The following is a 27,443-nucleotide window of genomic DNA, read 5'->3' as shown; positions in this document are numbered from 1 at the left end:
GGGTCAGCGGGGTCAGCGGAGGGAGGGGCGTCTGGGGGTCAGTGGGGTCAGCGGAGGGAGAGAGGGGCGTCTGGGGGTCAGCGGGGTCAGCGGAGGGAGAGAGGGGCGTCGGGGGTCAGCGGAGGGAGAGAGGGGCGTCTGGGCATCAGCGGAGGCAGAAGAGGGAGAGGGGCGTCCGGGTCGGATCCCCTGGTTGCTGCCTGTGGACCCTTCATCCTGTTCCCCCTGGAGGGGCCTAGCGGAGACCATCCTGTCTGCCCTGCTCTGTCCCCCCGACCTGCACGCAGGCCCGTGAGTGGGGGTCCAGGGTTGTGCTGACCTGTGACAGGGGCGCTCACCTGCATCACAGGCCCCAGGGACTGGCTCAAACCTCCTGCTTCCCCAGGACCGGGCACGAGTCATTAAGACAGAGCAGGACTTCATAAACGTGGCTTAAAGTTAAGTACGCAAGAAAATCTCTGTAATTTCCCGCTGGGCAATGGGGATGTTGTCTGATTCCTACAGGCCATAATTTTTGGGGAGAGAAACGTTTTTTTTTCCCCACAAATGATGGGAAGTCGGTGGTTACGGTTAGGCTGGCTGTTGACGTTGGGAAGCTGTTCTGATGCCCAGAATCCCACCTACCTCAGCTAAATGGTATCTTTATGAAATTAGCAGAACGTGGCTGCACCGAGGGGAGGCAAAAAAGAAAAAAATGAGCTTTCAAATTTTAAGTATAATTGGAAAACTGACCTTTGGAAAATATTTTCCCACCCCAGCCCCATGCTGGTGAAGAATGGGCGCTTTATGCTGAGGGTGAGTGGCGTCCTTGAAGAATGAGCGGGTCTCTCTGGAGGTGGGAGCAGAGTGCGAGAGGGGTGGTGGTCCCTCGGGGCGTCTTCAGGTTACTGAGCTGGTGCTCACTGACCAGAGGGGCTGGGGACACCGAGGCTGCCCTGGGCTGGGTGCATCAACGAGCAGCTGAAGACGAACCCTGCCCAGGAGCCCTCGGCAGGTCCGGTGGAGAGTGCCCGGCAGGAAGGCAGGAGCCTGCTGGGGGCCAGCCCCCCACACCGCTGTCCCCCAGCTCAGATACGTCAGAGAGGAGGTGTCAGGGCCGGCGCAGATGGGCATGGGCCTGCACTCAGTTCTCGACAGATGGAGCTGGGGTGCCACTGAGCCTGCAGGTGGGGAAGACCGGAGGGTGCCCGGTGGGCTTTGCAGATGGACCGGGCCCCAAGAGGCTGGGGATACGGGGCAGATACAAAGAGGCCTGAAACCATCCAGCAACTTGGCGAATGTCTGTCCAAGCCATGAATGCATAGTTCTATCCCCTCTGAGCCTCGGTTCCGTCATCTATAACATGGGGCAATAACGGGAGGAGCAAACGACAGATGGTCAATTTGGGGAGCCCCGATGTCCCTCTTGTAGTTTAGGGTATGCACCCGTGTCCCTGCTGGCCGTGGAGCCCTGGCTGTCCAGCTCACGGTTTCATCTAGCCTTGCACTGAGACTCTGTCCCTGAGTGGACACTCTCCACACCGCAGAGGACCTGAGAGCACGTGGGCCGGGACAGAGCCTCCAGGACTCCTAGCCCCCAGTGACCCCCGTACCTCTGCTCCTGGGCTACAGGCTCAGGGCTCTGGCCCACTTGAGGGCCATCCTGCTTATTCTGTGGTCAGCCCAGAGACTTGGTGAAGTGTAAGAGTGTGACCGCCAGGCTGTCTTGGGTCCTCCTGGAGGGCAGCCCAGACCCCTCCTCAAATCCGGTCTGGGTGCTGCTCTGTTTCCAGGTCCCGCAGTGAGAGGTCACTTGTTTGGGAGGGTTTCCCCACCAGCATGAAGACCCGAGTGGTTGTGTCTGTCTGTGGGCCCCCTGGGCCTGGTCTGACTCCCTCCCCAGGGGCAGGGTTCGCCCCTTGCTGCCCACACTGCTCCATGCCCTGTATAACCCGCTAGGACTTTTGACAACTCTAGGAGGGAGAGAGATCATCAGTCCTATATCCCCAAGAGGAGCTCCCACCGGTGAGGTGCCCGGAGAGTGTGGGGCAGAGCTGTGTTGGGCCCAGCCGCCTGGCTGATGTCTGTGCCTTCAGAGTCAGTCCAGCCCTTGGCGCCTCCTGGGGGCTGGTGTCTCTGGCTCACGGCTAGGCAGGAGACGTGCTGTGATGGGGGGCACAGTGGCAGCTACTAAGTGGCTTAAGCTGGTTGGTTTGCAAGAGGTGTGGAGACAGGTGGTGGGAAGCAGGTGGCAGGACCACCCCCGGCCCCCAGAGCAGCTTCTGGCCTCTTTCCCCTCCCCTTGGGGAGTGTCTGCCTCCCTCGCCTCTGTGCCTGCAGCTGCACTGGCCAGTTCCTCCAGGTTCGTGGGCACAACAGTGGGAATAAGTTTTTCTACGCTGCCTACTTGCTGGGAACTCTTCTAAGCAGCTGGTGCCCTTCCCATTCCCTCCTCAGGACCCCGTGCAGGCGCCCTCATCACCGGCTTGCCAATGGACGGGAGACTGAGGCACAGCCAGTCCCTGCCCCCAGCCGTCCCCCACAAAGCCCTGGCCTGGGAAGCCTAGCAGAGACACACGGTGCAGATTTCTCACGTCTGCCCTCCTTGGAAGGAGAGCATTTGCTAATTAGCAGTCACTAATTACCCTTCAAGCTTTCTCCGTAATTGTCTCAAGAAAGGATTTTAATGGCCAAATGTGAGTAGAAACAGCCTCAGGGAGAAAAGCCAAAAAGCACATGCTCTGGGAGCTAAACCAGGGAAATTAGGTGCATGGCCGGGAGCCTCGAATCTGGGTCCCCATCCCACAGGGAGGGAAACCGAGGCCCACCAGACAGGTGACCAGGCCCAGCTCCTGCGGGTGGCGGCGCTGGGCAGCTGGTTGTGCGGGGCAGCGATCCATCTTGCACATTACAGGTCGCTCTTGAAAGCCCCCAAAGACAACCGTGTTTCCTTGAAGCTAATTGCTTTAGTTTGAGGTAATATTGGTCACAGAAACACCAGCAGTAACCTTTGGTCTTGGCAAATTCTCCCCTCAATCACGGAACGTAAACAGCGATAAACGAGGGCTTTTTAAGGCTTTCTTCATAATGCGTAGCACATGCATTGGTTACTCAATCTGCCTGCATTCAGCCCGGAAACCTGAGCGCGGCCAGGAGGGGAGCCTCGGGCGCCCAGTGGGGTCAGGGCTCCCGGGAGACAGCCCAGCCCGCCTGGCTGCCTCCCCCCTCCCCCCTCCTCCCTCCTCCTCCCTCCCCCCTCCTCCCTCCTCCCTCCTCCCTCCTCCCCTTCTCTTCATTCCTTCTTCTAGAGGGAGAGCATGGAGTTTCTCTACCTCGTTGGTCTCTCTCTCATTTGGTCTCCCTGAATCTCACCTCCCTCTCTCTCCCTCTGGCTTCCCGGTCTCTCTCTCAGGCCAGGAAATGCCTGCATTACAAGTGCATCCTCTGCCCTGAAGCCTGCCCCGCCCTGGGGGACACAAGCCTTGGGGCAACCCCTTGCCTTCCTCCACCTGCGGTCCAGATCTGCTGGAGGTCCTAACACCAGCCCTCAAGCCCTCCCCTCCACTCCCCTCTAACCCCCTGCAGCTCCCCTCCTCGTGGGGGCTGGGGGTGGGGGGAGAACAGTCTCCTTATTTCCGGGGTCACTCCCTGGCTTGCACATTGTCTGTGGAGTGAGTGAGCCTGTTGCTCATTCCCGCAGACCCCCAGCCTCAGCAGTAAAGGAGCTGGGAGCAGGCTGGGTGCTGCAGAGGAGCCCATGGGGGAGGGCTGAGGGAGGGCGGGCCACAGCGGGGTGGGAGGGGTCCCGGGTAGGGCGGCCAGGCTGAGGTGCAGGCCTGACTTCCATCTAGGAGCTCAGGGGGAGCCAGGGTCGTGCGCCCTTCCCACAGGCACCTCTGGCCCCCAGGTGCCCTGCACCCCACTTGCTGGGCCCTGGGATGTTCCAGGCAGGGGGCTGCTCCAGGAAGGGAGCCAGAAAGCCTCGTGCTGCTCAAATGTCAAGCAAATTGAAAATTGAGGCAATTTAGGTAAAAGGCAGTTCTCCAGCAGCACTCACATTAGTGAGCTGGAGAGGGATCTGAAAGTGATTTCCTGAGGGGCCTGGGTCCAGGCACCGTCCCTGCTTGTCCCTCATCCCTGGAGGCCAGCAGAGTCTGGGGCCGCCTCTCCTCAGGGCCCCTGGGTGCCTGCCCCAGCCCTGAACGTGCTTTTGTCTGTGGGGAAGTTCGTGCTGACACCCCTCCCTTCCAGAGGCCACTTCCTCAGGGGCACACCCCCACCCCAACCTCTGACCTCTGGCCTGGAATCTGCATCCCCTTCTTCCTGCCGCACCAGGGGGGGGGGGTGGGGGGTGGGGGGGTGCTCCATGTTTCCCCCATCCCCCAAAACAAAGCTGAGACCACCCCTCATTCCTTCAAGGAATCTCTGCCCAGCATCTGCCACCTGTGTCCCCCAGGAAGAACCCAGTGAGGGCAGGCCAGCTCCCAGGGCCTCGTCTTTCTCATCTTGTCAGATGGTCCTAAATTCCCTCAGACTTCCTCAGTGAGACAGACAGAGTGCTTAGCCCTGGGTGTGTACGGTGGGTGTGCGGTGGGGAGACCACAGTGAAGGCGAGCCTTCAGGGCGTGGGCGTGTGCCTGTGTGTGTGCGTCGTGTACGCGTGTGCACATGCTCGTGTGCATGTGTGTGGACAAGCTTGTGTGAATGTGTGTACGTGGTGTTTGTGTGCCCATGTGTTATGTGTGCATGTGTATGAGTCCTGTGTGTGTGTGCTTCTATCCATGTGTATATGTGAGTCTCTGCGTGTGATACGTGTGTACTTGTGTCACTTGCTTTATCACACCAGCCCTATGGGGTTTTAATTCCAGAGCCCACATTTGTCTCAAACGTTTCCCCAGGGGCCTGGCTGCCATTAGCTCAAAGCCAAAGGACATGGGAGTCTTTACTGGGACTCCATTCTGAGCTCGCCGGGACACAGAGGGCCTCGGCTACTTCTAAGAACGTCCCCCTTTCCCGCAGGTCCTAGGGGTCCAGGAGGGCTGTGAGGACAGCCTGCTGAGAGCAGAGGTGGCTGGGGGACGGGGGCTGCATTCGGTGGGCACACAGCTCAGAGGGCTGAGCCGCGGTAGGAGGCAGAGATGAGGCTTACAGGCACAGGAGTGAGCAGAAAAAGTAATAACCCAAATCGAAAACTCTCATGCACGAGACACTGCGTGTCCAAAGAACAAAGCCCAAACAAACAGCGACAACCAAGCACAGCAGAGCAGGCCTCCGGGGTGGGGTGCAGAAACAAGGCACCGTCCGAAGCAGCCGCGCACTGGGAGCTCTGGTTAAGTCGCCCAGGTGACAGCAATTACCATTTTACGCACAAATAATCACAATCTGTGCATAAAAGACACGAACCTGTGAACACTGTCAAAGTGAGGCACGAGCGTGGTACCCGGACTGCGAGCTCCTGGGGCCGTTTGCAGTGGGATGCGGTCTACACCGTGGGGCTGGCCTCCGGCCTGGTTCCCTCTGCCCATTCCCACCAGGAGTCCTGGCTCTGGGAGCAACGCCTCAGAGCCAGTGCAGGCCTCTGGCACCTGAGAAGTGGGCGCATTTGCACGGAAAGAACCCCCGACATCGAAGCCATGCCCCGGGCTCCCTGAGCACTGGAGCTGTGGGTGGAGACCTCTGGAAGGCGCATAGGAGACCAGGCCGTGTTCTGCTCTGTGAGCCCCTACCCTGGTCCCAGCCTGGCAATGGGGAGGGCTGAGGAGGAGCCGGAGCTCCTATGTCTGCCACACATTAGTGGAGACGCCTGCTGGGGGGCCCTGCCCCGATGGACTGCCCCTGTGGGGAGGATATGCCAGCCGACCTGCCAGGCTGGGCTCCTGGCCCCACCTGGCCCCTGTGTCCTGCCTTTTCTCCTCCCAGACCAGGCCCTGGGCCCCGGGCTCCACCTGCACTCAAGGGGCCGAAGTAGACCGTGGCATGGCCACTGTCTGCCCCGGCCGAGATCCTGCAGCTTGTAGGATTCACCTGGGGGAGGACAGGAGGGTAAGGGATGAGTCACACAGACACACAACACACATGTGCACACACCACACATAACCACACACATAGACACATGACACGTGTGCATATATACACACCACACACCTGCAAACCGCCCGTGTACCTATCCACGTCCATACCACATCTACACACGACACACATGCACACACACACACACACACCCCACCACACACCTACACCACCCACTTACAAGCCTGCACACTCGCACGGTACCGAGCCTCGGGCAGCCCCAGGCCCTGGCAGGCTGTGCTCAGCCTTCCCAGTGGCCCCGGGGCTCCAAAGCAGGGAACTCAGCTTGTGAGGCTGGGATACCTGGCCACAGTCACACACTTGCCCCTGTGATGGAGCCTAGGGGCCTCTGAGCCCCTGCTCCAACGCAGCCAACTCCTTGCCCTTATGGGTACAGAGACTGAAGTCCAGCGGCTGGTGACTTCCCTGGCCAACCGAGCTGGCAGGTCACAGGGTGGTCCCATCACCACCAAGTTCACAGGCCTCTCCTGGCCTCTGGTGCAAAGGGATCCCCGTTTGCTACTGCAGGATGATTTACTTGCTGTCTTTACATAAAAGATCCATTACCTCTTCTTCCAGGAAGATTTCCTCAGCACCTCCTCCCAGCCAACCCCGGGACTCACAGAGCACCCTCTTTTCCAAGCTGGAAGTACACAGCTGGGTATCAGAGACAGAAGAGGCAGGTGTGCTCAGATGAGTAAGTGACCCAACGGGGGAATGTCTCAATGTCCTTTTATTCATTCAACAAAGTGGGGCAATATGGCCACTCAGCGCCTCATCCCCACCAGAGGGCTCTGGAGGACAGTCCATCTGTCTCCTTTGCTCCCTGCTCAGGCCTCACGGCCTCTCATTGCCTGCAGCTGGACAGTGGACTGGGAGGAACTGAGAGTGGCCAAATCACAGGGAAGCCTGAATTCTCAGCTTCCGTAGGGGACCCTGAGGCTGGGAGTTACAAAATCATCCTCTCTCTGTTGCATAGGCCAGAAGGTCGGGAGTCCAGGTCGGTGGGACTCAACTGGGTCCTCTTCTCAGGGTTCCCAGGGATAAACCATGAGGCTGGCCAGGTTGTACCCCCTTCTGGAGCTGTTTAGGCCCCCAACCCATGGCATTTTAGTATAGCAGCCTGAGCAAACTAAGATCCCACCAGCTAGGATGCCCGGAACTGGTCTTAATACCCTACTGGGATGGCTCCTGGAAGCTTAGAAGAAATGGTGGCCTGCCTAAATGAGATTGCAGATGTCAGAAGTACCTTGGCTCAGTGATGTGGTTGGGATCAGATACTCTGAGCCGCTGGTGTGTTTGGAACAACCTCTACTAAGTCCTGAAAACCCTCCCACTGACTGTGCTCCTGCGAAGGATTCAGAGGATGTTTCCCCTCTGGAGCAGTAAGGATGAGGAATTGCTGCTATGACACTGGGCTCACCAGGCACCGAGGAGGGGACCGGCAAGACAGCCACTGTCGTTGTGCGTGGATGGGCAGAAAGGAGAGGGGGCCAATAAGGGTAGGACTTGATATCCATAATTAAAGTTAAGAATGCATGAGGAGAGGGACATCAGCAAAATGGTGCAGAGGAGCTCCAAACGCCTGTCCTTCTGCAGAATCATCGAGAAACAAGCAGAAACTGTCAGAACTCTGGAAAACAGTCAAAGGTTTACAGCAATCAAATGAACAATGAATCAAGAAAAAGACAACTTGAAAACAGCAGGAAAGCTTTGGGGCATTTTCCTTGCCTTTGGCCTATGTACCTCTCCCCTGGGGCAGTGGATAGTCTTCAAGTGGCAGCAGCCCAATTTCCAGTCTGAAATCCTGGTCCCTGGTTCATGGGAGCAGAAAGACCTTATTTGACCATTATTGTGTATGTCTGTTCTAACTGGTCTGGGGGCCACCTGGGGGACTGACACAAGGAACTCATCTCTGTCTCCCCTGATTCGGACCTCGGGCCAGAAGAGGGGTGAGCATTGCCTTTAGCTTTGCAAGGCAAACTAACAACCCACAGATGGTTCAGACAAAAGACTATGGTTGAGACATATAACAACTGTCTAAGGCCCAAGAGGAAAAACTGGGAGATTCTCGATTCTTTGGGAAAATAGAATATTCAAAAGCACCAAAAATATAGAGGATTATTGAAAGCCACACAAATACCCAGGACAAGACACTTGCTCAAAAATGACAAGAAGACCATAAGCTTTCATGTTGGGATTATCCTGAGGCTGAGTGCAAGCCTGCCTAAGTGTTGGGGAGCCTCAGCACAGAGACAATTTGCAAACACTGGGAGAGATGCTTGTTTTTGTTTACTGTTTGTGTTTGTGTTTTTTCTCTCCTTTTCTTTAAGTTCCTGGCATACAAGGAAATCTCTGTCAAAATATTAGCTGAACATGAGGTAAAGGAACAAGAGTTCAGTAAGCACACATGACAAAAATTAAAGTCTTTGCAAAAATACTTTGGGAGAGTCCCTAAATAAATATACTACCAAAGCTACATCTTTCAACAATCAAAACAAAACAGCAAATGCTAAGAAAGAGGAAGAATCTGATTTTTAAAGTTACCACAGTATAACATTAAATGTTCAGTTTTCAACAACAACAACAAAAAACCACAAGGCATATGAGAGAGAGAGAGGGAGGGTGGTGGAGAGAGAGAGAGAGAGAGATCTATTCAAAGGAAAAATATATTGACAAAAATTGCCCCTGAGGAAGCCCAGACACCAGACTTACTAGATGACAAAGACTTTAAACTTGTACAAAGAACTAAAGAAAATTGGAAAAATAATATATAAATGACAAGAGATTTTGAATAAAGAAAAAGGAATTGTAGAAAGAAATTAAAAGTTCTGGAGCTGAAAAGTACAATAACTGAAATGAAAAATTCACTAAAGGGGTTTAATAGCAGATTTTAGCAGACAAAAAAATCATAAACCTTGAAGATAGGCCAATTGAAATTATTGAATCTGAAGAGCAGAGACAGAGACCAAGAAAATATGCAGAAAAGTGAATGAAGCCTAAAGAACCTGTGGAATGCATCAAGTGGGCCAACATATGCATAATGGGAGTTTCAAACGGAGAGGAGCCAGAGAAAGGTGTAGGAAGAATACTCTGAAGAAATAATAGTCAAATATTTCAGAAATTTGCTAAATCTACAAATCCAAGGAGCTCAACAAACTCAAAGAAGGATAAACTCAAAAGGCCCACACTGAGACACATTATAATCAAACTGCTAAAAGACAAAGACAAAGAAAAAATCTTGAAAGCAAAGCAAGAGAAAAGTGACTCATTGCATACAAGGGATCTTTGATAATATCAACAGCTGATTTCTCATCAGAAATCTTGGAGGCCGGGGTGGGGGATGGGGTAATTGAGTGATGAGCATTAAGGAGGGTACGTGATGTGATGAGCACTACTTGTTATATGCAACTGATGAATTGTTGAACACTATATCTGAAACCAATGATTACTATATGTTGGCTAATTGAATTTAAATTAAAAACAAAAAAAAAGATGGAAGCCAGAAGGCAGTGCCAATATGTCCTGTGTTCATGGATTAGAAGAATTAATATTGTTAAAGTGTCCACACTACCCAAATACGTATATAGATTCAACGCAATCCCTATCAAGTCCAATAGCATTGTTTACAGAAATGGAAAAAACAATCTTAAAATTTGTATAGAACCACAAAAGAGCTCAATAGCCAAAGCAATCTTGAGAAAGAAGAACAAAGCTGGAGGCATCACACTTCCTGATCTCACACTATATTATAAAGCTATAGTAATCAAAACAGTATGGTACTGGCATAAAAATAGACACACAGACCAATGGAACAGAATCAATATCTGAGAAAGAAACCGATGTATAGTTGGTGAACTAATAATTTGACAAGGGTACCAAAAATACTCAATAGGGGGAAAGATAATCTCTTCAATAAATGGTATTGGGGAAACTGGATATCCCCATGCAATAGAATGAAATTGGACCCCTATCTTACACCACTAGCAAAAAGCTAACTCCAAGTGGACTAAAGACTTAAATCTAAGAACTGAAACTGTAAAAATCCTAGACGAAAACATATGGAAAAACCTCCAGACATTGGTCATCACAATGATTTTTGTGGATATGATACCAAGAGCACAAGAAACAAAAGCAAAAATGAAAAAGTGGGGCTTCATCAAACTGAAATTATTCTGCACAGTAAAGGAAATAATCAACAAAATGAAAAGTCAACCTATGGAATGGGAGAAAATATTTGCAAACCATGTATCTGATAAGGGGTTAATATACAAAGCATATAAAGAACACATGCAATCAAATAGCAAAAAAAATTGATTAAAAAATGGGCAGAGAGGGGCGCCTGGGTAGCTCAGATGGTTAAGCATCTGCCTTCGGCTCAGGTCATGATCCCAGGGTCCTGGGATCGAGTCCCGCATCAGGCTCCCTGCTCCTTGGGAGCCTGCTTCTCCCTCTGCCTCTATCTCTCTGTCTCTCATGAATAAATAAATAAAATCTTTAAAAAAAAATGGGCAGAGAACATGAATAGACATTTTTTCCCAAAGAAGATATACAAATGGGCAAGAGGTACATGAAATGGTGCTCGATGTCACTAATCACCAAGGAAATACAAATCGAAACCACAATGAGATATCACCTCACACATATTAGACTATTATCAAAAAGACAAGAAATAATACATGTTGGTAAGGATGTGGAGAAAAGGTAACCCTCATGCACTGTTGGTGGGAATGTAAATTGGTACCACCACTATGGAAAATAGTATGGAAGCTCCTTAAAAAATTAAAAATGTAATTACCATACAATCCAATGATTCCACATCTGGATATACATCCAAAGGAAACAAAATCACTGTTTTGAAGAGATATCTGCCTTCCCATGTTCATTGTGGCACTATTTACAATAGCTAAGACATGGAAACAACCAAATGGTCCATCAGCAGATAAATGGATAAAGAAAATGGGGTTGATGTAAAGGGATATTATTCAGCCATAATAAAGAAGGAAATCCTGCCATTTGCAGCAACGTGGGTGAAGCTTGAGGACATTATGCTAAGTAAAAAAAAAAAATCAGAGAGAAGAACATAAATACTGTATGAGCTTACTTATATGTGGAATCGTAAAAAACTAGGCTAGAAACAGTAAGTAGATTGATAGTTGCCAGGGGTGGGATGGTGAGTACTGGGGGGAATGAATGAAGGTCGTAGGTGGTACAAACTTCCAGTTATAAGAAGAATAATTCTGGAGATCTAAAGCACAGCATGGTGACTGTAGTTAACAATACTGTAATGTAAATTTGAAAGTTGCTAAGAGAGTAGGCCTTAAAATTTCTCACCACTACCAAAAGGGTAACTATGTAATGTGATGGAGGGGTTAAGTAACCTTATCGTGGTAATCATTTTGCAATATATGTGTATCCAATTATAATGTTATACACCACAAACTTACACAATGTTATATATCAATTATGTCTCAATAAAGCTGGAAGAAACAAAGCTAAAAAATATAAGAAGAAACTTTGTCAGATTTCAAGAAAGAAATGGACAGTTCTACATTAATAATTGGAAATTTCAAAATTTCACTTTCAATAAGAGATAGAGCATATAGACAAGAAGATTAATAAGAAAATAGAGGAATTGAACAATACTCTAAAGCAAGTAGACCGAATAAACATATAAAACACTCAACCCAACAACAGTAAAATACACATTTTTCTCTGGAACATTCTCTGGGATACAACATATGTTAGACCACAAAACAAGTCTCAGTAGATTTTAAAAGATAAATACCATACAAAGTATCTTCTTTGACCACAATGGAATGAAGCTAAAAATCAATAACAGAGGAAGTCTGAGAAATTTACAAATATTATGGAAATTAAACAGCACACTCTTAAACAACCAAGGGGTCAAGAAGAAATAATAAGAGAAATCAGAAAATATGTAGAGACTACTAAAAAAGAAAACACAACATACTAAACAAAGAAAAATTCAGACCATATAGCTCCATTAGTGAATTCTACCAAACACTTAAAGAAGATCGAACTCCTACTCTATCAAATTCTTCCAAAAAAAGAGAAGAGAAGAGATGCGCCTGCGTGGCTCAGTCAATTAAGCATATGACTCTTGAATTAGGCTCAGGTCATGATCTCAGGGTCGTGAGATTGAGCTGCGCATTGGGCTCCATGCTGGGTGTGAAGCCGGCTTAAGATTCTCTCTCTCCTCTCCCTCTGCCCCTCCTCCCTATGAGTACTCTCTTTCAAAAAAAGAAAACAAGAGAGGAGTGAACACTTCCTGACTCTTTCTATAAGATCAGTACTACCCTGATACCAATGCTAAATAAGACATCATGAGAAAAGAAAATTACAGACTATGACTCTTATGAGTAAAGATGTAAAAATCTTCAACAAAATACTAATGTCTTAGTATAGCATAATACCATAGACTGGGTGGCCTAAAGAACAGACATTTATTTTTCTCACAGTTCTGGAGGCTGAAAGTCCAACGTCAGGGTACTAGCATGTTAGGATTCTGGTAAGAAACTTCTTCCTGGCTCACAGATGGCCGCTTTCACACTGTGCACTCGTATAGCCTTTCCTCAGTGCATGTGTATAGAGAGAAAGGGAGAGAGGGAGGGAAGGGGGAAGAGAGAGCGTGAGGGAGGGAGACAGGAAGAGAGAGAGGGAGAGAGAGGGAGGGGGGGAGAGAGAAAGAATCAGAGAGAGAAATCTCTTCCTCTTTTATAAGGGCACTAATCACATGATGAGGGTCCCACCCTCAGCCTCATCTAAACCCAATTACCTTCCAAAGGCCCCACCTCCAAATGCCATCCGACTGTAGGTTACAACTTTAACATTCGAATTTGGTGGTGATAGGGAAGTGATGCAAACATAAAGTCCATAACGACTAGCAAGCTGAATCTAACAGAGTATTTAAAATTATACACTAAGTAGGATTTATCCTATGAATACAGTTAGTTCAACATAAGAAAATCAATGTAATACATCACATTAATAGAAGGAAAGAATAAAACCACCTGATCATCTCCACTGATTCAGAAAGGACATTTGACAAAATCCAACACCGTTTCATGATAAAAATACTCATAAAACTAGAAATGGAAGGGAATTTCCTCAACATGATACAGGGTATTTATGAAAAACCCACAGCAAGCATCATACACAATGGTGAAAGTCTGGTCCAACCTATGATCAAGACAAGGATGCCCTCTTTTATCACTGCTATTCAACATTACACTGGACTAGCCAGGGCAATTAGACAAGAAAAAGAAATAAAAAGACATTCAAGTTAAAAAGATGTAAAATGATCTCTATTGTAGATGGTATGGTCTTATATAGAAAAAAATCCCAAAGAATCCATAAGAAAGCTACTAGAACTAATTGAAAAATTCAGCAAAATTTACAGGGTACAAGATCAATACATAAAAGTCCGTTGTGTTTGGGCGCCTGAGTGGCTCAGTTGGTTAAGTGACTGCCTTCGGCTCAGGTCATGATCCTGGAGTCCTGGGATCGAGTCCTGCATCGGGCTCCCTGCTCGGCGGGGAGTCTGCTTCTCTCTCTGACCCTCCTACCTCTCATGCTCTCTGTCTCATTCTTTCTCTGTCAAATAAATAAATAAAAATCTTTATAAAAAAAAAAGTCAGTTGTGTTTATATATACCAGCAGTGAACAATCCAAAAAAGGAAATTGAGGAAGCAATCGCATTTATAATAGTACCTAAAAGAATAAAATACCAAAGAATATATTTAACCAAGGAGGTAAAAGACTTATACACTGAAAACTATAAAACATTGCTGAAATAAATTAAAGAAGATCTAAACAAATGAAAAATGTCCTGTGTTCTTTGACGGAAAGGCTCAATATTGTTAAGATGTCTATACTGCCCAAAGACTCTACAAATTCTACACAATCCTTATCAGAATTCCATAGCATTTGGTTTGCAGAAATGAAAAATCTGATCCCCAATTTCACATTAATTGCAAGGAGCCATGAATATCCAAAACAATCTTGAAAATGAATAATTTGCATGACTCACAGTTCCCAATTTCAAAACTGACTACAAATTTATAGTAAACAAAATAGTGTGACATTGGCATAAAGATAGATGTGCAAACCAATGGAAAAGAATTTTGAGTCCAGAAGTAAACCCATAATCCTATGGCCAATTGACTTTTGACAAGGGTGCCAAGTCCATTTTTGGGAAAAGGATAGTCTCTTCAAAAAATGGTGTTAGGACAACTGAATTTCTACAAGCAAAATAATGAAGTGGGATCCCTATCTCATGCCATATCTAAAATTAACTCAAAATGGATCAATGTCCTGAATATAAGAGCTAAAACCATAACACTCTTAGAAGAAAACACAAAGGTAAATCTTTATGATCTTGTTTAGTAATAGATTCCAGATGTGACACCAAAAGTGTGAGCAATACAAAGATAGATAAACTGGGCTTCAATAAGATTAAAAATTTTTGTGCATCAAAGAATATTATCAAAAAAGTGAAAAGACAGCCTACAGAATAGGAGAAGATATATTGCAAATCACATATTAAATGGTTTAAGATCCAGAATATATACTTAAAAAAAACCCTACAACTCAACAACAGAAAGGCAAACAATTCAATTAAATAATGGGTAAAGGGAGTACCTGGGTGGCTAGGTCGCTAAGCGTCTGCCTTCGGCTCAGGTCATGATCCCGGGGTCCTGGGATCTAGCGCCGAATCAGACTCCTTGCTGAGCGGGAAGCCTCCTTCTCCCTCTCCCTCTGCCACTCCCCCTGCTTGTGCTCCTTCTCTCTGCCAAATAAATTTTAAAAAATCTTTAAAAATAAATAAATAAAAATGGGCAAAGAACTCTTATCCAAGAAGATATTAAAAGGTTGAATAAGTACATGAAAAGATGTCCAACATCATTAGACATTAGGGAAATACAAACAAATCAAAACTAGAATGAGATACCACTTCACACCTACTAGGGTGGTTATAATCAAAGCAGAACAGAAAATTACAAGTGTTGGTGAAGACGTGGAGAAATTGGAACCCTTGTACATTGCTAGTGGTGATGTAAATTGGTGTGACAACTGTAGTTAGGCAGTTCTTAAAAAGACTGAACATAGAAGTGCCATATGACCTACAAATTGCACTCCTAGGCATATCCCTAGAAGAATTGAAAACAGGGACTCAGGCAGATATTTGTATGCTAATATTAATTGTAAGGTTATCCACAATATCCGCCTTTTCCAAAAGGCGGAAACAATGCAAGTGTGTGTCAACAGATAAATGTATAAACACAGTGTGATATCATCATATAATGGAATATTATTCAGCCTTCAGAAGGAATGAATTTCTGACACCTGCTACTCCATGCATGGGCCTTGAGAACGTTACGCTAAGTGAAGTAAGCCAGACACAAAAGGACAAATATTGAATGATTCCACTTATATGAAATATCTACACCGGGCAAATTCATAGGCACAGAAAATAGTTTAAAGGTTGCCGGGGGCTGGGCTGGGTCAGGTAGATGGAGAATCAGTGTTCAATGAGGCAGAGCTTCCGTACGGTCTGTGAAAGAATTCAGGAAATAGACAGTGGGGATAATTGCACATTGTGAATGTAATTAATGTCATGGATTTGTTCACTTAAAATGGTTAGAATGGCAAATTTTATGTATATTGCCCTTGTTTAAAAAGAATTAAAAATGTCACATGCCATTCAATTGTACCCTTTAAATGGGTGAATTGAATGTTATATGAATTCTATCTCAATAAGATTTTCTCTATATAGTTTTTCCAATGGTAATACACCATTAGAAAGCAAAGCAAGGGAAGGGGAGCAGAAGCCTCTCTGAAGGTTTGGCACATGAGTACGGACCTGAGGGAGGTGAGGAGTGAGTTGGGAGGGTGTCGGTGGGAACAGCAGAAGGAACAGCCAGTGCAGAGTCCCGGAGGCAGATGGAGAGGGGCTGGAGCACAGGGAACAGTGGGGAGAGGGGTTGGATGTGGGGTCAGACAGTGGTTCCTGCGGGGCTTCCAGACACAGAGAGGAGGCTCAGGGGGGACTCTGAGTAGAGGGGGAAGGTGGCCTGCCTCTGGTGGCTGTGTGGAGTGGACACAGGAAGCAAGGGACAGAGGGAGGGAAGCCAGTGCAGAGGTGGCTGCACTAGCAAGACCCCTGGAGCGCCCAGAACTGGGTGATGGAGGTCATGAAATAATATAACCCACTTACTATATCATTCTACCTGTAGGGCAGTCTGGAAGAGGCAGAACCAGGGAGGTGTCAAGAGACAGTGAGGAGAGGGATGGACGACAGGGCGTTTTTAGGGCAATAAATTGATTCTGTATGATTCTGTAATGGCAGATACAAGACACTATGCGTTTGTCACACCCACAGAACTTGACACATCAAAGAGTGAATCTTCACATGTGGAAAAGAATGTTTAGTCATTTAGGATGTCGAGGATCCCAGGACGGAACGCAGACTTGATGAGGGGACTGTGTCACAAATGCTTGAAACAGCCTCACCGAAGGGGCGGGGAGAGGTGCTGGCCTGGAAGTGAACAGAGCACAGCGGCCTAAAGCACAGGAAGTGCGCGTGAGCGCCACGCTCTAGTCCGCAGGGTTGTCTCCCGGGGGCTCTGCATGCGCGCTGCAGTGTACTGACTACACCGCTGTGGGTGGGGGAGCGGGAGCCTCACTGGGGGTGAACTACAGATAAGCAGGGGGCGGCGGCTGTAACGGTCCGCGTGGTGACGGATTTGAGTGGAAGCCGTCAGTACGAACTCATGTTTGACTTGATATAGATATGCTGGTCCACAGAGAAATAGTTATAGATGTGTGCATACACACCGTTAGTATGAAGACATCCACAGTTTGCTCTGTCACCTGAGGGGGCCCAAGAGAAATGACGCCCCAGCAGCAACGAGCACGCGCACTCGGATCTGGGTTTCTAATGCCATCCTCCAAGAAGAAGAACCAGGGTGCCTTGGAGAAAGGAGAGATTTGAAGGCTGGGGCGAGAAATGTACAAGACGTAACTGGAGCATCTTGCAGTGGGAGGAAGCAAGGACGTGCTCACACACACACACACGCACGCACACATGAGCGTTCAAAGGTGCAAGCACAGGAGCCAACTGGAAAAGCTCCCAGTGGCCAAAGCTGGGACAACCTGAGCCTCAGGATGAAGACTGCAGCACTGGGTTGTAACCCAAACTATAAGATAAATATCCATGCGGTCATTACGATACGAATAGTAAGCGAATTAGTAAGTGGGGAGAGCTACAAACCTTCCGTGCAGGAGAATTTCAAATAATTTTTGAAGATAGTCTGCCCTGAAGGACGGGGGCAGGACTCCCCAACCCTTCGATGTAAACTGACAAAATGACTTCCTTCCAAAGAGCTCACTGTGGAAAGGGGAAAGGTGGTCTTCCAGCAGAGACACCCAACCAGCTCAGCCAGCTGGTCTAGGCCAGCTCCAACAGGCGTATGGAGTCGTGTGGACAGGGGCACCCTTGGCAGGATGTGAGGACGTTGGTGGGTGTGGGCCAGTCCCTGCGGTTTGGGCTTGGATCCAACACTCTGTTGTCTCCTCTGCGGACCAAGCACGTGAGGGCGGCCCAGATTTCCAGCGGGTAGCTGGGGCTCACACTCCACTTCTCCTTGGGAGGCGCTGAGCATTGCCCTGCACAGGACGTGGACACAGGAAAGCCTGAAGAACTTTTAGCAATCAATCTAGCACCAGGGACTCTGCCCACAGCCTGTTTGTACGAATAAAGTTTTATTGGGACACAGCCACACACTTTTGTTTACAGTCACCCTATGGCTACTTTAATGCTACAAAAGCAAAGTGAGTAGTTGTGAGAAGCTGACACGCAAAACACTTTACAGAAGCGTGCTGGCCCTGCCCAAGCACAGGAGGAAGGCTCCCCGGCACAGAGCCTTTGGGATGCACCTGGAACGACCGAGGAGCCAGCCGACTCAGGCCAGGGTCAGCCTGACGGCACTGGGAACAGAACGCTGATTTTGGTGAAGAGACAGCAATCGGTGGCATCCCCAGTGCCCGCCACTTCCTCCTGGCTGTGTGTCTCTGGGTGGGCCACATGCCCACCAGAGCTCAGCATCCTGCTGTATGTGGTCACATGACAGCCCCTTGGGGGTGTGCAGGCTTCAGAGGGAGCACCTGTAGAACGCCCTTCCCAGAGCCTGGCCAGGTGAACGCTCAGCAGAGCAGAGCCCATGGGCCTCCAGAGCAGCCGGGGCAGGTGAGGGGTCCCCTGTTCCTAGGCCCCTCCCGCTGCCCTCTGCTCTGCTGGGAGGGCGCATTTCTGCAGCCGCGCATCTGGGGGGAGATCTCCTTCCCTATCTGTGTTCTGCTAATAAAGAGAAACACACTTGGTGAGGTTAGACAAACAGTCGCCGGTGATTGACAGAGCCGCAGCCCGTGGCCCAGCCGCTCGGCCGCGCAGCAAGCTGCTGAGTAAACACCGTGTGGGCTGCCTGTCCGACCATGTTTGCTTTCCATTAGCCTCACGTTTTGCCCGTTAGTCACACTCTATCAGGCTGGCCAGGGGAGGAGACTGCCCGTCCACGGCGGGTCTCAGAGTGTCCTCCGGCGTGCCCTGGCTTGCCCTGCGACTGCCAGGCTGGCCCTGCCAAGGGCTCTAGGCCTGGCGCCTCCGTCTGGAGTCACAGCTGGGCCACCCTGGGAGCTGGGCTGAGCCGGGCTGGGCTGCAGCCTGGCTTAAATAGCTTCCCCTACGTGTCCCCCATTCCTCCCGCCAGGGATCTACCTGGGGCCCAGAAGCCAAGGAGTCTACAGGCCAGACTGGCCACGGGCAGGCGGGACACTTGTCTCAGGCAGACAGTGATCCACAGCACTCACTTGGTTTCCAAAATGGGTCTGCACTGGGTGGGAGGCTGCACCTAGCCTGGTCCACCAATGTTGGACAGGCTCTGAGCTCGGCACTCTGCGCCCCTTCCTGCCCCTCCTGTGGGGCTTCTCCTGCCTGCTCCCAGCTCCGGCCTGTGTGTGTCACACAACACCCACCACGGGATGCACACGGGGCTCCCCATGGCCATTTCCTGAGCGTCTTTGGAGGTGACGGTTGCAAAGCTGCAGGTGGGGCTCTGGGGTGGTGAGTAGTGGGCAGGGGAAGATGTCCCAGAGCCTGAACTGTGGGCATCCCGGGTGGCAGGAGCCTCATGCGGTCTGACTCAGCCAAGCCAGGGGCAGGCCCCCCGGAGAAGCCACGGCTCAGTGTGGGCGAGCCGGCTGCCCAGAGCCCTTGAGGGGAGCCGGGATTCCTGCCCGGGGCCTCCACGCGGTTCTCCATCCCACACGGAGAATGGTTTCAGGCGCTGAGGCGGGTAATTTGGAAATCTGACCATTCTGCACCTTTCCTAGGTTCTTGGTCCCTCTCTCCTGCTTCCTGGCACTGTTAACAGCACAGAACTCAGAGAATGCCAAGCCGCCCGCTGGCTGCCTCAGTTTCCCATGTGTTCATCGGGATCCCAGTGGGAGCAGGCCAAGAGGTGAGTCGGCTGTGCCCACTGGGTCCTGAGGCTCCCCGTGGGAGGGCCGCGTGCTGCCTGCCTCCTCCTCCCTCAAGGCTCTTCCTCCTTCCTCCTCCACTCAAGGGGAAATTACCCATTAATGAGGCAGAATTACAACGCAGCGTCTGGCCCCACGCCCAAGGTCTTCGGGCAAGCAGGGAGGGCGCGAGCGTGCTGGAAGGCAATTGGAAACAAATGCACGGGGGTGTTTTCTTTGGTGGATCCACAGTGCCTTCCCACCCCTGCTCCTACTGCTCTCCCAAATTTGGACTTTCACGGAAACAGATTTCATGCCTGGGCTTCCCGTGAACTCTCTTAATTCAATTGAGGGGCCATTATCGGCCGGGTGTAATGGGCAGTTTCCGCAGCCTGGGGGAGGCCCATGGAGCCAGGGGTGGGTGCATCTCCCCTCTGCAGGTGGGGGCCAGGCCGGGTGGGCCGTGCTCGGGGGAAGGACTGGGCTGAAGTCCCGGTCCTGGCAGGAGCCCAGATGGGCACAGGGGAGGCCGCATGTCCCTTGAATGGGGGCACCAGGCCCACGGTGGCAAGAGGCAAAGGAACAGCAGGTGAGTCTGGAGCTGAGAGGGGCACCTAGGGCGGGGGCAGCTGGGGGGCCTGGGGAGCTTGGTGGGAGGTAGTGTCAGGGCCCTGGGCAGGAGGAGGCATCTGCCAAGACGCAGGGGTCTCTCTTCCTGGAGGACCCGTGCTCTCTGCTCCACTCAGATTTCCCTCCCTCCTGCCCCACCCCTGTGCAGGGCCCCTCTTGCTCACCCTTTGGTTGGGCCCACTCCCTCCTCTTCCAGGAAGCCTTCCAGGGGCCAGCCCAGGAGCCCCCACCTCTGCCCTCCTGGCACTAGGACTGTGAGTGGCCCTGCCTCCCACTATCAGGGCTTTGGGGGGACAGAACCAGCACAGGGGCTGACACAGTACAGGGTCCTGGAGGGAGGGGTGGAGAGGGGGCAGGGAGAGCCTGGGGCGGACAGGCAGGGCACGGCATGGGAACAGGCCTCTGGAGCTGGCTGTGGCCCAGGACAGCCCCTCGTGCATCACAGCAAGCTCCCAGGGAGCCTGAGGGTCAAGTGCACAGAGAACGTGCACACGGCGCCCCGTGGGGCCCCGGACCACACACGCGGAGGTCTGCGTCTGCAGAGTGGGGTCACAGCCCCTCCGTGGGGACGGGCAGGAGGGACGTGTGGACTCCAGCCCCGGGGCCTGTGGCAGTCCCTGGGGGCGGGCGGACCAGGTGCCCTGCAGATCCCCTCCCCCCAGAGCCCCTTGTCTCCCCGTCAAGGGCAGGAGCGGGCGGGCGGCCCTGGGCTTCAGAAAGCAGACCCTGTGTGGGCCTTTGGATTTGGCTTTTGTTTTGAACGTGATCCGGAGCTGAGGCTCCTGATGGCCAGGCCTGACACCCAGAAGTCTGAGGTGAGGGGCAGGGGCTGGGGCGGGTGGAGGGCAGCCCTGGGCCCTATATATGCTGGGCAGGTGCGGACGGGAGACGGGCTACCCCGGTGTCCCCGCTTGCCTCTGTGGATGTCTGTCTGGCTTTCCACACAAAATAGCTCAAGCTCAGCAAACACTCGGAATCCCCAGCCTCCTTGTGGCCAGGCCTGGGTCAGGACCCGGTTTTGGCCCATGGCCGGCAGGCAGTGACCGGTGTCACTTCTGGGCTGGAGCACAGTGCAGCCAGGCCCCACTTCTGCTTCCTCCTGTTTGTGGTGCTGCTGCCGGCAGCCTGCGGCCCCAGCAAGCTGTGTGCAAGGTGGAGCGTGCGTGAGAATAAGCCTTCGGGGCTGAAGCCTGAAAACCATTTGTTCCTGCAGCAGAACCCGGCTGGTACCAAGGAGAGGACTGGTGCCGGACCTGGGGGTGCGTGGCGCTGGCGTCGGGGTCCGGCAGGAGCAGGTGGAGCTGGAGGGACGGTGGCCCACGTGCTGATGGCGGCAAGCACGGCCTGGATTGAGCGGCTCTGGGTGAGGGGATGGGGATGCGGGTGCCGGAGTTGGGGCTGGAACCGGCGGTGCAGTGGCCAGACGGCGGGCCGGACGGCAAAGGAGCAGAGGGCGCCCAGACCATCTGCCTGCAAGTCTCACGGGACCAGGTGTTTCTCAGCTCAAGACGCCGAGGAGGGGTGAGGAACGTGGGACACGGAGCAGCTTTATCCCAAGGCCGGCAGCGGGGAGAGAATCCGTTTCTGGGGCTGTTCGAGAAACAGACCCAGCGGCTTAAACAACTATCCTCTCCTGGTCCTGGAGGCGGAAGTCCGAGGTCCCGCGTGGGCAGGCCGGTGTCCCCGGAGGCCTCTCTGCTGGCGGGCTGACACGTGTTCCCGCGTCCTCACACGGTCGTGGCTCTGTGCGTGTCCGTGTCCTCACGCGGTCGTGGCTCCGTGAGTGTCTGTGTCAGCTCTTCTTCACGGGGACGCGGGTCCTGTTGGATCAGAGCTACTCTGACGGCCTCATTTTAACTTCATCGCCTCTGTGAAGCCCCGTCTCCAAACACCGTCCCATCAGAGGTGCGGGTGTTGGGACTCCAACCCACGCGTCCTGCGGGACACAGCTCAGGCCGGCACCGGGAGAAGCAGCAGGAGGAAGGAGAGGTGGGGGAGGAGGGAGAAGTCTGGGGACTGGACCACCGGCAGCTGCAAACTGAGGCAGCGCCTGCGCGGGGCTCCTGACCCTCCCAGACGGCCAGCAGGCAGCGTGGCTGATGGCAGAGGAGCGTGTCCGCGCGGGCAGCCAGGAGCCGGGCTGGCCAGGACCTACTCCGGCCGCACGCCGCTCGCTTACGTGGCGGGGGGACACCGCAGCGGCGGCCGAGGCGCCGGCCCCCTCTCACGAGGCCGGGAGCTGTACGGCTTCCTGAGGCTCCCGGGCGCTGCCCCCCAACACCTGACGGTGAGTCTCTGAACCTGGAGCGGGTTTGCCGGCTCCGGCCGGGCCGGGCAGGGGCGGGGCGCAGGGAAGGGTGCTCGGGGACCCCAGTCTGAGGCCGTGCCAACCCAGCCCGCGGGCAAAGCAGCCAAGGCAGGCAGAACTTCAAATGCTTTGGGTTACTTCATTTTATTCTGTTTTACTAAGTGGAGGCAAAAATTGGTTTCTCGTGTGGTCTCCTGCTTTCCAAACCATTACATCACTGCTGGTCCCACACTCGGGTGGAGCCTGCGCATCCCAGGGGCGCCGGCCCCTCTCCCCCCTCCCACAGAGCCGGCCTGGGTGCCGCCGCCAGGACAGCCTCACCAGCCCCGCGCCGTGCGCCCCGGGCCACCCCCGCCGCTCTGGACGCTCCAGGCCGTGTTTGATGTTGGGCAGGTCACCCAACCTCCGGACCTCAGTCTCCCCGACTGTAAAATGCTGGTAGGGGCTTCTGTGCGTCTGCCCCTTCTCAGCGGCCGGGGCAGTGGTGTGTTGCGGTTCCATTTCCTAGCTCACCTGGGAAGACCCGGCTTGCGGTTCAAGCTGGAGCCCGACCCCCGAGGCAGCCCCTTCCTCCTGGGAAGCTCAGCCCACCCTGGGCAGGTGTCCCACTGCTGCCCAGACCCTCCTTCCACGATCCTCAGTCACGGCCTCCCTCTCTCTTCTACCCCTCCCACCCCCAGAGCTCTGCCTCAGTTTACCACCGACCTTCACCAGGGCCCCTGGAGAGGAGGCTGTCAAGATGAGCCTGGTCCCCCATGTCACTGTCTCCCCTTCACCCCATGGTCCCCTGACATGGCCTGTCCCTGTGCTGACACTGCCACCCTGGGGACAAGGTCCCCCAAAGCCCTCGAGGTCCTGCCTCTGCCCACCAGCAGGCTCATCTGCCTCCTACTCCTCTCCGAAGGCCATGATCTCCTCCTGTCCTCCAGGGGCCCCTCCTTCTGCCAGAAATGCCCTCCCTCCCCCCCCCGCCTTCCTTACCTCCCTTCTCCCCTCCCCCCCAGCTCAGACACACCACCTGAAGCTGCCTGACCCCCACCCTCTACCCTCCACCCTCAAAGCCCGTGGACTTCCCCAGCCTGCGTCCCTCTAGCCTTCTCTCCTGGCTGGCAGGTGCTAACAAGCCCTACCAGCTCCTGTGGTATAACGCGTACCTAGACCTCGATGGTGCAAGCCAACAGGGGCTCCCTTTTGCTTGTATGCCTATGGTAGCCGCTCCCGCAGTCTCCACGGACCCTGGCTGGACCCACGGAGGCGGCTGTGGCCAGGAGCTCTATTCAGTTTCTCTGCTGCATCAAGAATCACCCATGCTTAGCGGCTTAAAACAACACCCATTTGTCAGCTCAGGGTTCTGCAGCTCAGAAGCCTGGCGTGGTGCGGCTGGGTCCTCTGCCCAGGATCTCCCGGGGCTGCACTGAGATGCCGGCCCAGCTGCCTTCTTCCAAGCCCATCCTTGCTGCTGGCAGAATTCAGTTCCATGAGCTCGGGCCCGAGGTCCCGAGCAGAGGGCCAGGAGCTAGACTGGGCCATGTCCCAGTGGCTGTGCAGGTGTGTCCCCAAGCGGGATCCCGGGGAGGTGGGGCTGGGCGTGTCCTGCCCTCAGGGCAGCCAAACCAAGTGACCCCTCCAGGCCCAGTCCACAGCTCACAGGCATCAGCACCCTGGCCAGACAGCTGCTGGGCCCACGCAGAGAAGGCTGGTTACGGGTACGAGAGGTGCCCGGTGGGAGAGAGGCGGCCCTGCCCCTGAGGGGCAGCACCCAGGCCTTCCACAGCTCAGTCACACGCCCCGTGTGGCTCATCTGCCGGCTGAGCACAGGGATGGCAGGAAGAGAGGTGGGCAGAGCCTCCCTGGGGAAGGAGCTGGGGCCCTTGAGGACCGTGTGGGGCAGAGCTAGCGCAGGCCGTGGTGCGGCTCCTGGGAGGACATGCCCGTGCCCACCAGGCCTGCCCGCAGGCCCTGGCTTGGCTACTCGAGTCCTTATGGCTCTGCCAGCTTGGGGTCTGGGGACCCACGAGGGAGCTTCACCGTAGACGGTGGGGTGCTCAGCCAGGAGGACGTCTGAGCTCAAGACTGGCTGCAGGGGGTGTGGAAGGACGGGGGAGGAGGACATGGAGGAGTCGGGGGAGGGGGATGGAGGACCAGCAGACTCAGCGAAAGGAGCAGGAGGCCCTGGGTGTGGCGGCAGGCACCCCCTGGCCCGGTACCTGTTTGCCCCTGGGCCCTGTGTCTGCAGCCTGGCTGTCCCCACCATGGCCCAGCGAAGCAGGAATGGCCACCCCCTTTACAGAGGGACACAGACCTGGGAGCCCCCAGGCTATCATGGGTGGACTTTGGGGCCCCCATAAATGCAGCAGTTGGTCTCAGAGGCTGACCTGAACCCCAGCCTGGGGAGCTGGAGAAGCGCTCCCCATCACAGGCTCGACTCAGTGCTGAAGGGGCCACTGGGCTCCCCGGGTTCCCTCGGGAGCACATCCCCCAGGGCCGGATGGACATGCTTGGGGGGGCAGCTCCCGATGGCACGCCAGGACCCTCTAGCGCCGTGACGCCTGGATCCCTGGCCTCTGTTCAGCAGGTGCCACGGACACACCTAGAGGCCGGGCCGCCTCCGTTTGCTCATCTGCCTGGGGGGGTCTCCAGAAGAAATCAGGGCGGCACGGAGTCGTGCCCTCGGGGTCGGTCCCGGGTTCAGATCCTGTCCTTGCCCATCTCCAGCCAGGTGACCGGCACAGGTAGCAGGACCATGGGGGCGGCAGGTGGCCGGGTGAGGACATGAGCGTTCCAGGAGGCTGGGGCCACCCTGGGAGGGAGCGACCACAGACGTCTCTCGGGGCGGAGCAGCCCCTGCAAGGATTTACCCAAGGCGCTGTCGGGCCTGTCATTCAGGCCTAATCCCTGCCCTTTGTCCGCCTGCCACTGAGGCTTTGGGCTGCCACCTGCCTGTGCCAGGTGATGTCAGGGGAAGGGAATGTGGCGGGCGGGGCAGGAGAGAGGCTGTCCTGGAGAGAGCCTGCCCCCCCCCCCCGCCCCCGCAGCCCGCAGGTGGGCAGAGGGCTGCAGGAGACAGCGTGGCAACTCGGGACCACCCGCTCCATGGGCCTCAGGCGTCATTCTGTCCTGCAGGTGACACGGTTCCGTAAGTCAAGGAAGCTTTCAGAGCCTCGTGAAAGGGAGTACACTGCCTGGCTCATGGTTACCACCCAGTGTGGGAGACGGAACAGCAGAGGTGTCTGTGTCTGGGCCACCAGTGACGCCCTGACATGGCCTCGGAGCTGGGCCCGGACAAGTTCCCCGGGGTGGGGGGGGCGACCTTGATTTGTAGGGTTTCCAAGTCTCCGTGGCAAGACTCGGCAGTGCGGGGGGAGCTACTGTCCTGTGGGCTCAGAGTAGGGGCTGCCACGGGCCCCCATCTCTGCAGCAACTTTGACATCCCCCCCACTGCCCTCCGACCAGCCCAGGAAATGCCAGGCAGGCTCCTTAATCTCTGGTCACTCTTGGGTCGTCTTGTTCTGCAGGGGCAGGATGCCGCATGAGGAGAGGAGGCAGGGGCTGCTCCGGGGCTGTGTGTCTAGGCCTGGGGTCGTCCCTCCTACTGGTGCTGCACCTGCGAGGCCCCGTGTCTGTGGAGACTCCTTCCCGCGGGCATGTGGTGCCTGGGGACCCAGCCTCCTGCCCGGGCTCCAGACACATCTCAGGGCCTCAGCACCGGGTCTCCTGCAAGGGCCAAGACAGGACAGGAGATAGAGGGTGCAGGAGGTTTGGGGTCAAGCTGGGAAAGACACTCACCTGTCCTGCCCACCTGGTGCTGGCCAGAGCCCCTCACAAGCCCTGGGCCTGCACAGGGGGCCAGGGAAGGGTCCTCCTCTCATGTGACAGCGAAAGTGAAGAGGAGGTATTTTCTGACCACACCTGGGTGTGTTCCAGAACTCCTGTTCCCTCATTCAGGATGGAGGTGCTTAGCTGCAGACCAAGCCTCACTTCGGAAACCAGCGTCTCGCCTTGCGGGGCCTGAATGCTCTGGTACCACCTTCCCTCCTGCCCCAGGTGCCTGGGAGCCTCCTGCAGATGGTCTTATCAGAGCCTGGCAGCTCAGGGCATGCCTGCCGGCCTGTGGGAGACACCCCTTCTGTGATTCCTCCAGCAGACTACGCCACCTCTTTCTGCCCCGCCAGCCGCCGCTCCCCGACTGCCCCTCCTCCTGGTGCAGGGCCCACTCCCGGGCCCTCCTGCGACCGTGGCAGGACCTGTGACTAACCACATCACTGAGCAGACTGTACTGGGTGGGCCTAACCTAATGGGGGGCAGCAGCTTCAAGAAGGTGAACCGTCAGAGAGATGCCCCGCCATGGCCTGGGGGGTGCAGACAGCATGGTGTGAACTGTTTCACAGGGGTGGTCTCCAGGACTGCCAAACTCCCCCGCTGCACAGGACTGAATTCTGCCAACCACAGGGGGAGTGGAGAGGCCGCCGGGCCCCTGGCCGAGACTGTGGCGTTGTCAGTCTGTGTTGTCGAGGCCACGAGGTATGTGGCCGCACCTTTGTAGCTTTGAAGACACACAGAGGTCCCTCTTCCACCTGTAGGGATTGAATAGGGTGTCCCCCCCAGATGTCACACACACCCCCACCGGGCACCTGTAAATGTGACCTTATTTGGAAATGGGGTCTTTGTAAATGTCATGAGCTAAGGATCTTGAGATGAGATCATCCTGGATTATGTTGGCGAACCCTAAATCCAGTGACAGGTGTCCTTAGAAGAGATGAGGAGGCGGACACACACGGGAAGAGGGTGGACCTGTGACCGTGGGGGCAGAGGTTGGAGGGACACAGCCGCAAGCCCGGGGAACTGGGGTCACCAGAAGCAGGAAGAGGCTGGAGGTAAGCTTCTCCGGGAGCCCCCGGACGCAGCCTGGCCCTGCCAAC

The 27,443-nt window shown here is 53.9% G+C and overlaps 1 protein-coding gene across 3 annotated transcripts; it reads left to right on the top strand.

Annotated features, from left to right (window-relative positions):
• The first annotated feature begins 71 nt into the window (after positions 1-71).
• On the top strand, positions 72-22,685 carry LOC113934024. 3 transcript variants are annotated; one of them, XR_003523573.2, is made up of 4 exons: positions 72-437; positions 6,627-6,744; positions 19,461-19,588; positions 21,430-22,685. XR_003523573.2 is itself a non-coding variant. In XM_027614481.2 (3 exons), exons 2-3 carry the CDS (start codon positions 19,517-19,519, stop codon positions 21,739-21,741), a joined length of 645 nt encoding a protein of 214 aa, XP_027470282.1. In that variant the 5' UTR covers positions 6,368-6,744; positions 19,461-19,516; the 3' UTR covers positions 21,742-22,685. The 3 variants fall into 3 exon arrangements, 1 of the variants encoding a protein (XP_027470282.1); XR_004819507.1 differs by lacking the exon at positions 72-437 and having other exon boundaries at positions 6,368-6,744; XM_027614481.2 differs by lacking the exon at positions 72-437 and having other exon boundaries at positions 6,368-6,744; positions 21,169-22,685.
• The last annotated feature ends 4,758 nt before the right edge of the window (positions 22,686-27,443 follow it).

This window comes from Zalophus californianus, chromosome 13 (genome assembly GCF_009762305.2).
Source record: "Zalophus californianus isolate mZalCal1 chromosome 13, mZalCal1.pri.v2, whole genome shotgun sequence".
NCBI classification, from domain to species: Eukaryota; Metazoa; Chordata; class Mammalia; order Carnivora; family Otariidae; genus Zalophus; species Zalophus californianus.
Note: the sequence above shows the minus strand (reverse complement) of the source record. Positions and strands in the feature narration are given on the sequence as shown.

What these genes read in the sequence shown, in the direction of transcription:
- LOC113934024 (XM_027614481.2), top strand. Translation starts at nt 19,517, where the DNA reads ATGCCAAGCCGCCCGCTGGCTGCCTCAGTTTCCCATGTGTTCATCGGG. An exon ending in CAGTGGGAGCAGGCCAAGAG is followed by an intron (nt 19,589 to 21,168) that starts GTGAGTCGGCTG and finishes CACACAAAATAG; the next exon opens with CTCAAGCTCAGCAAACACTC.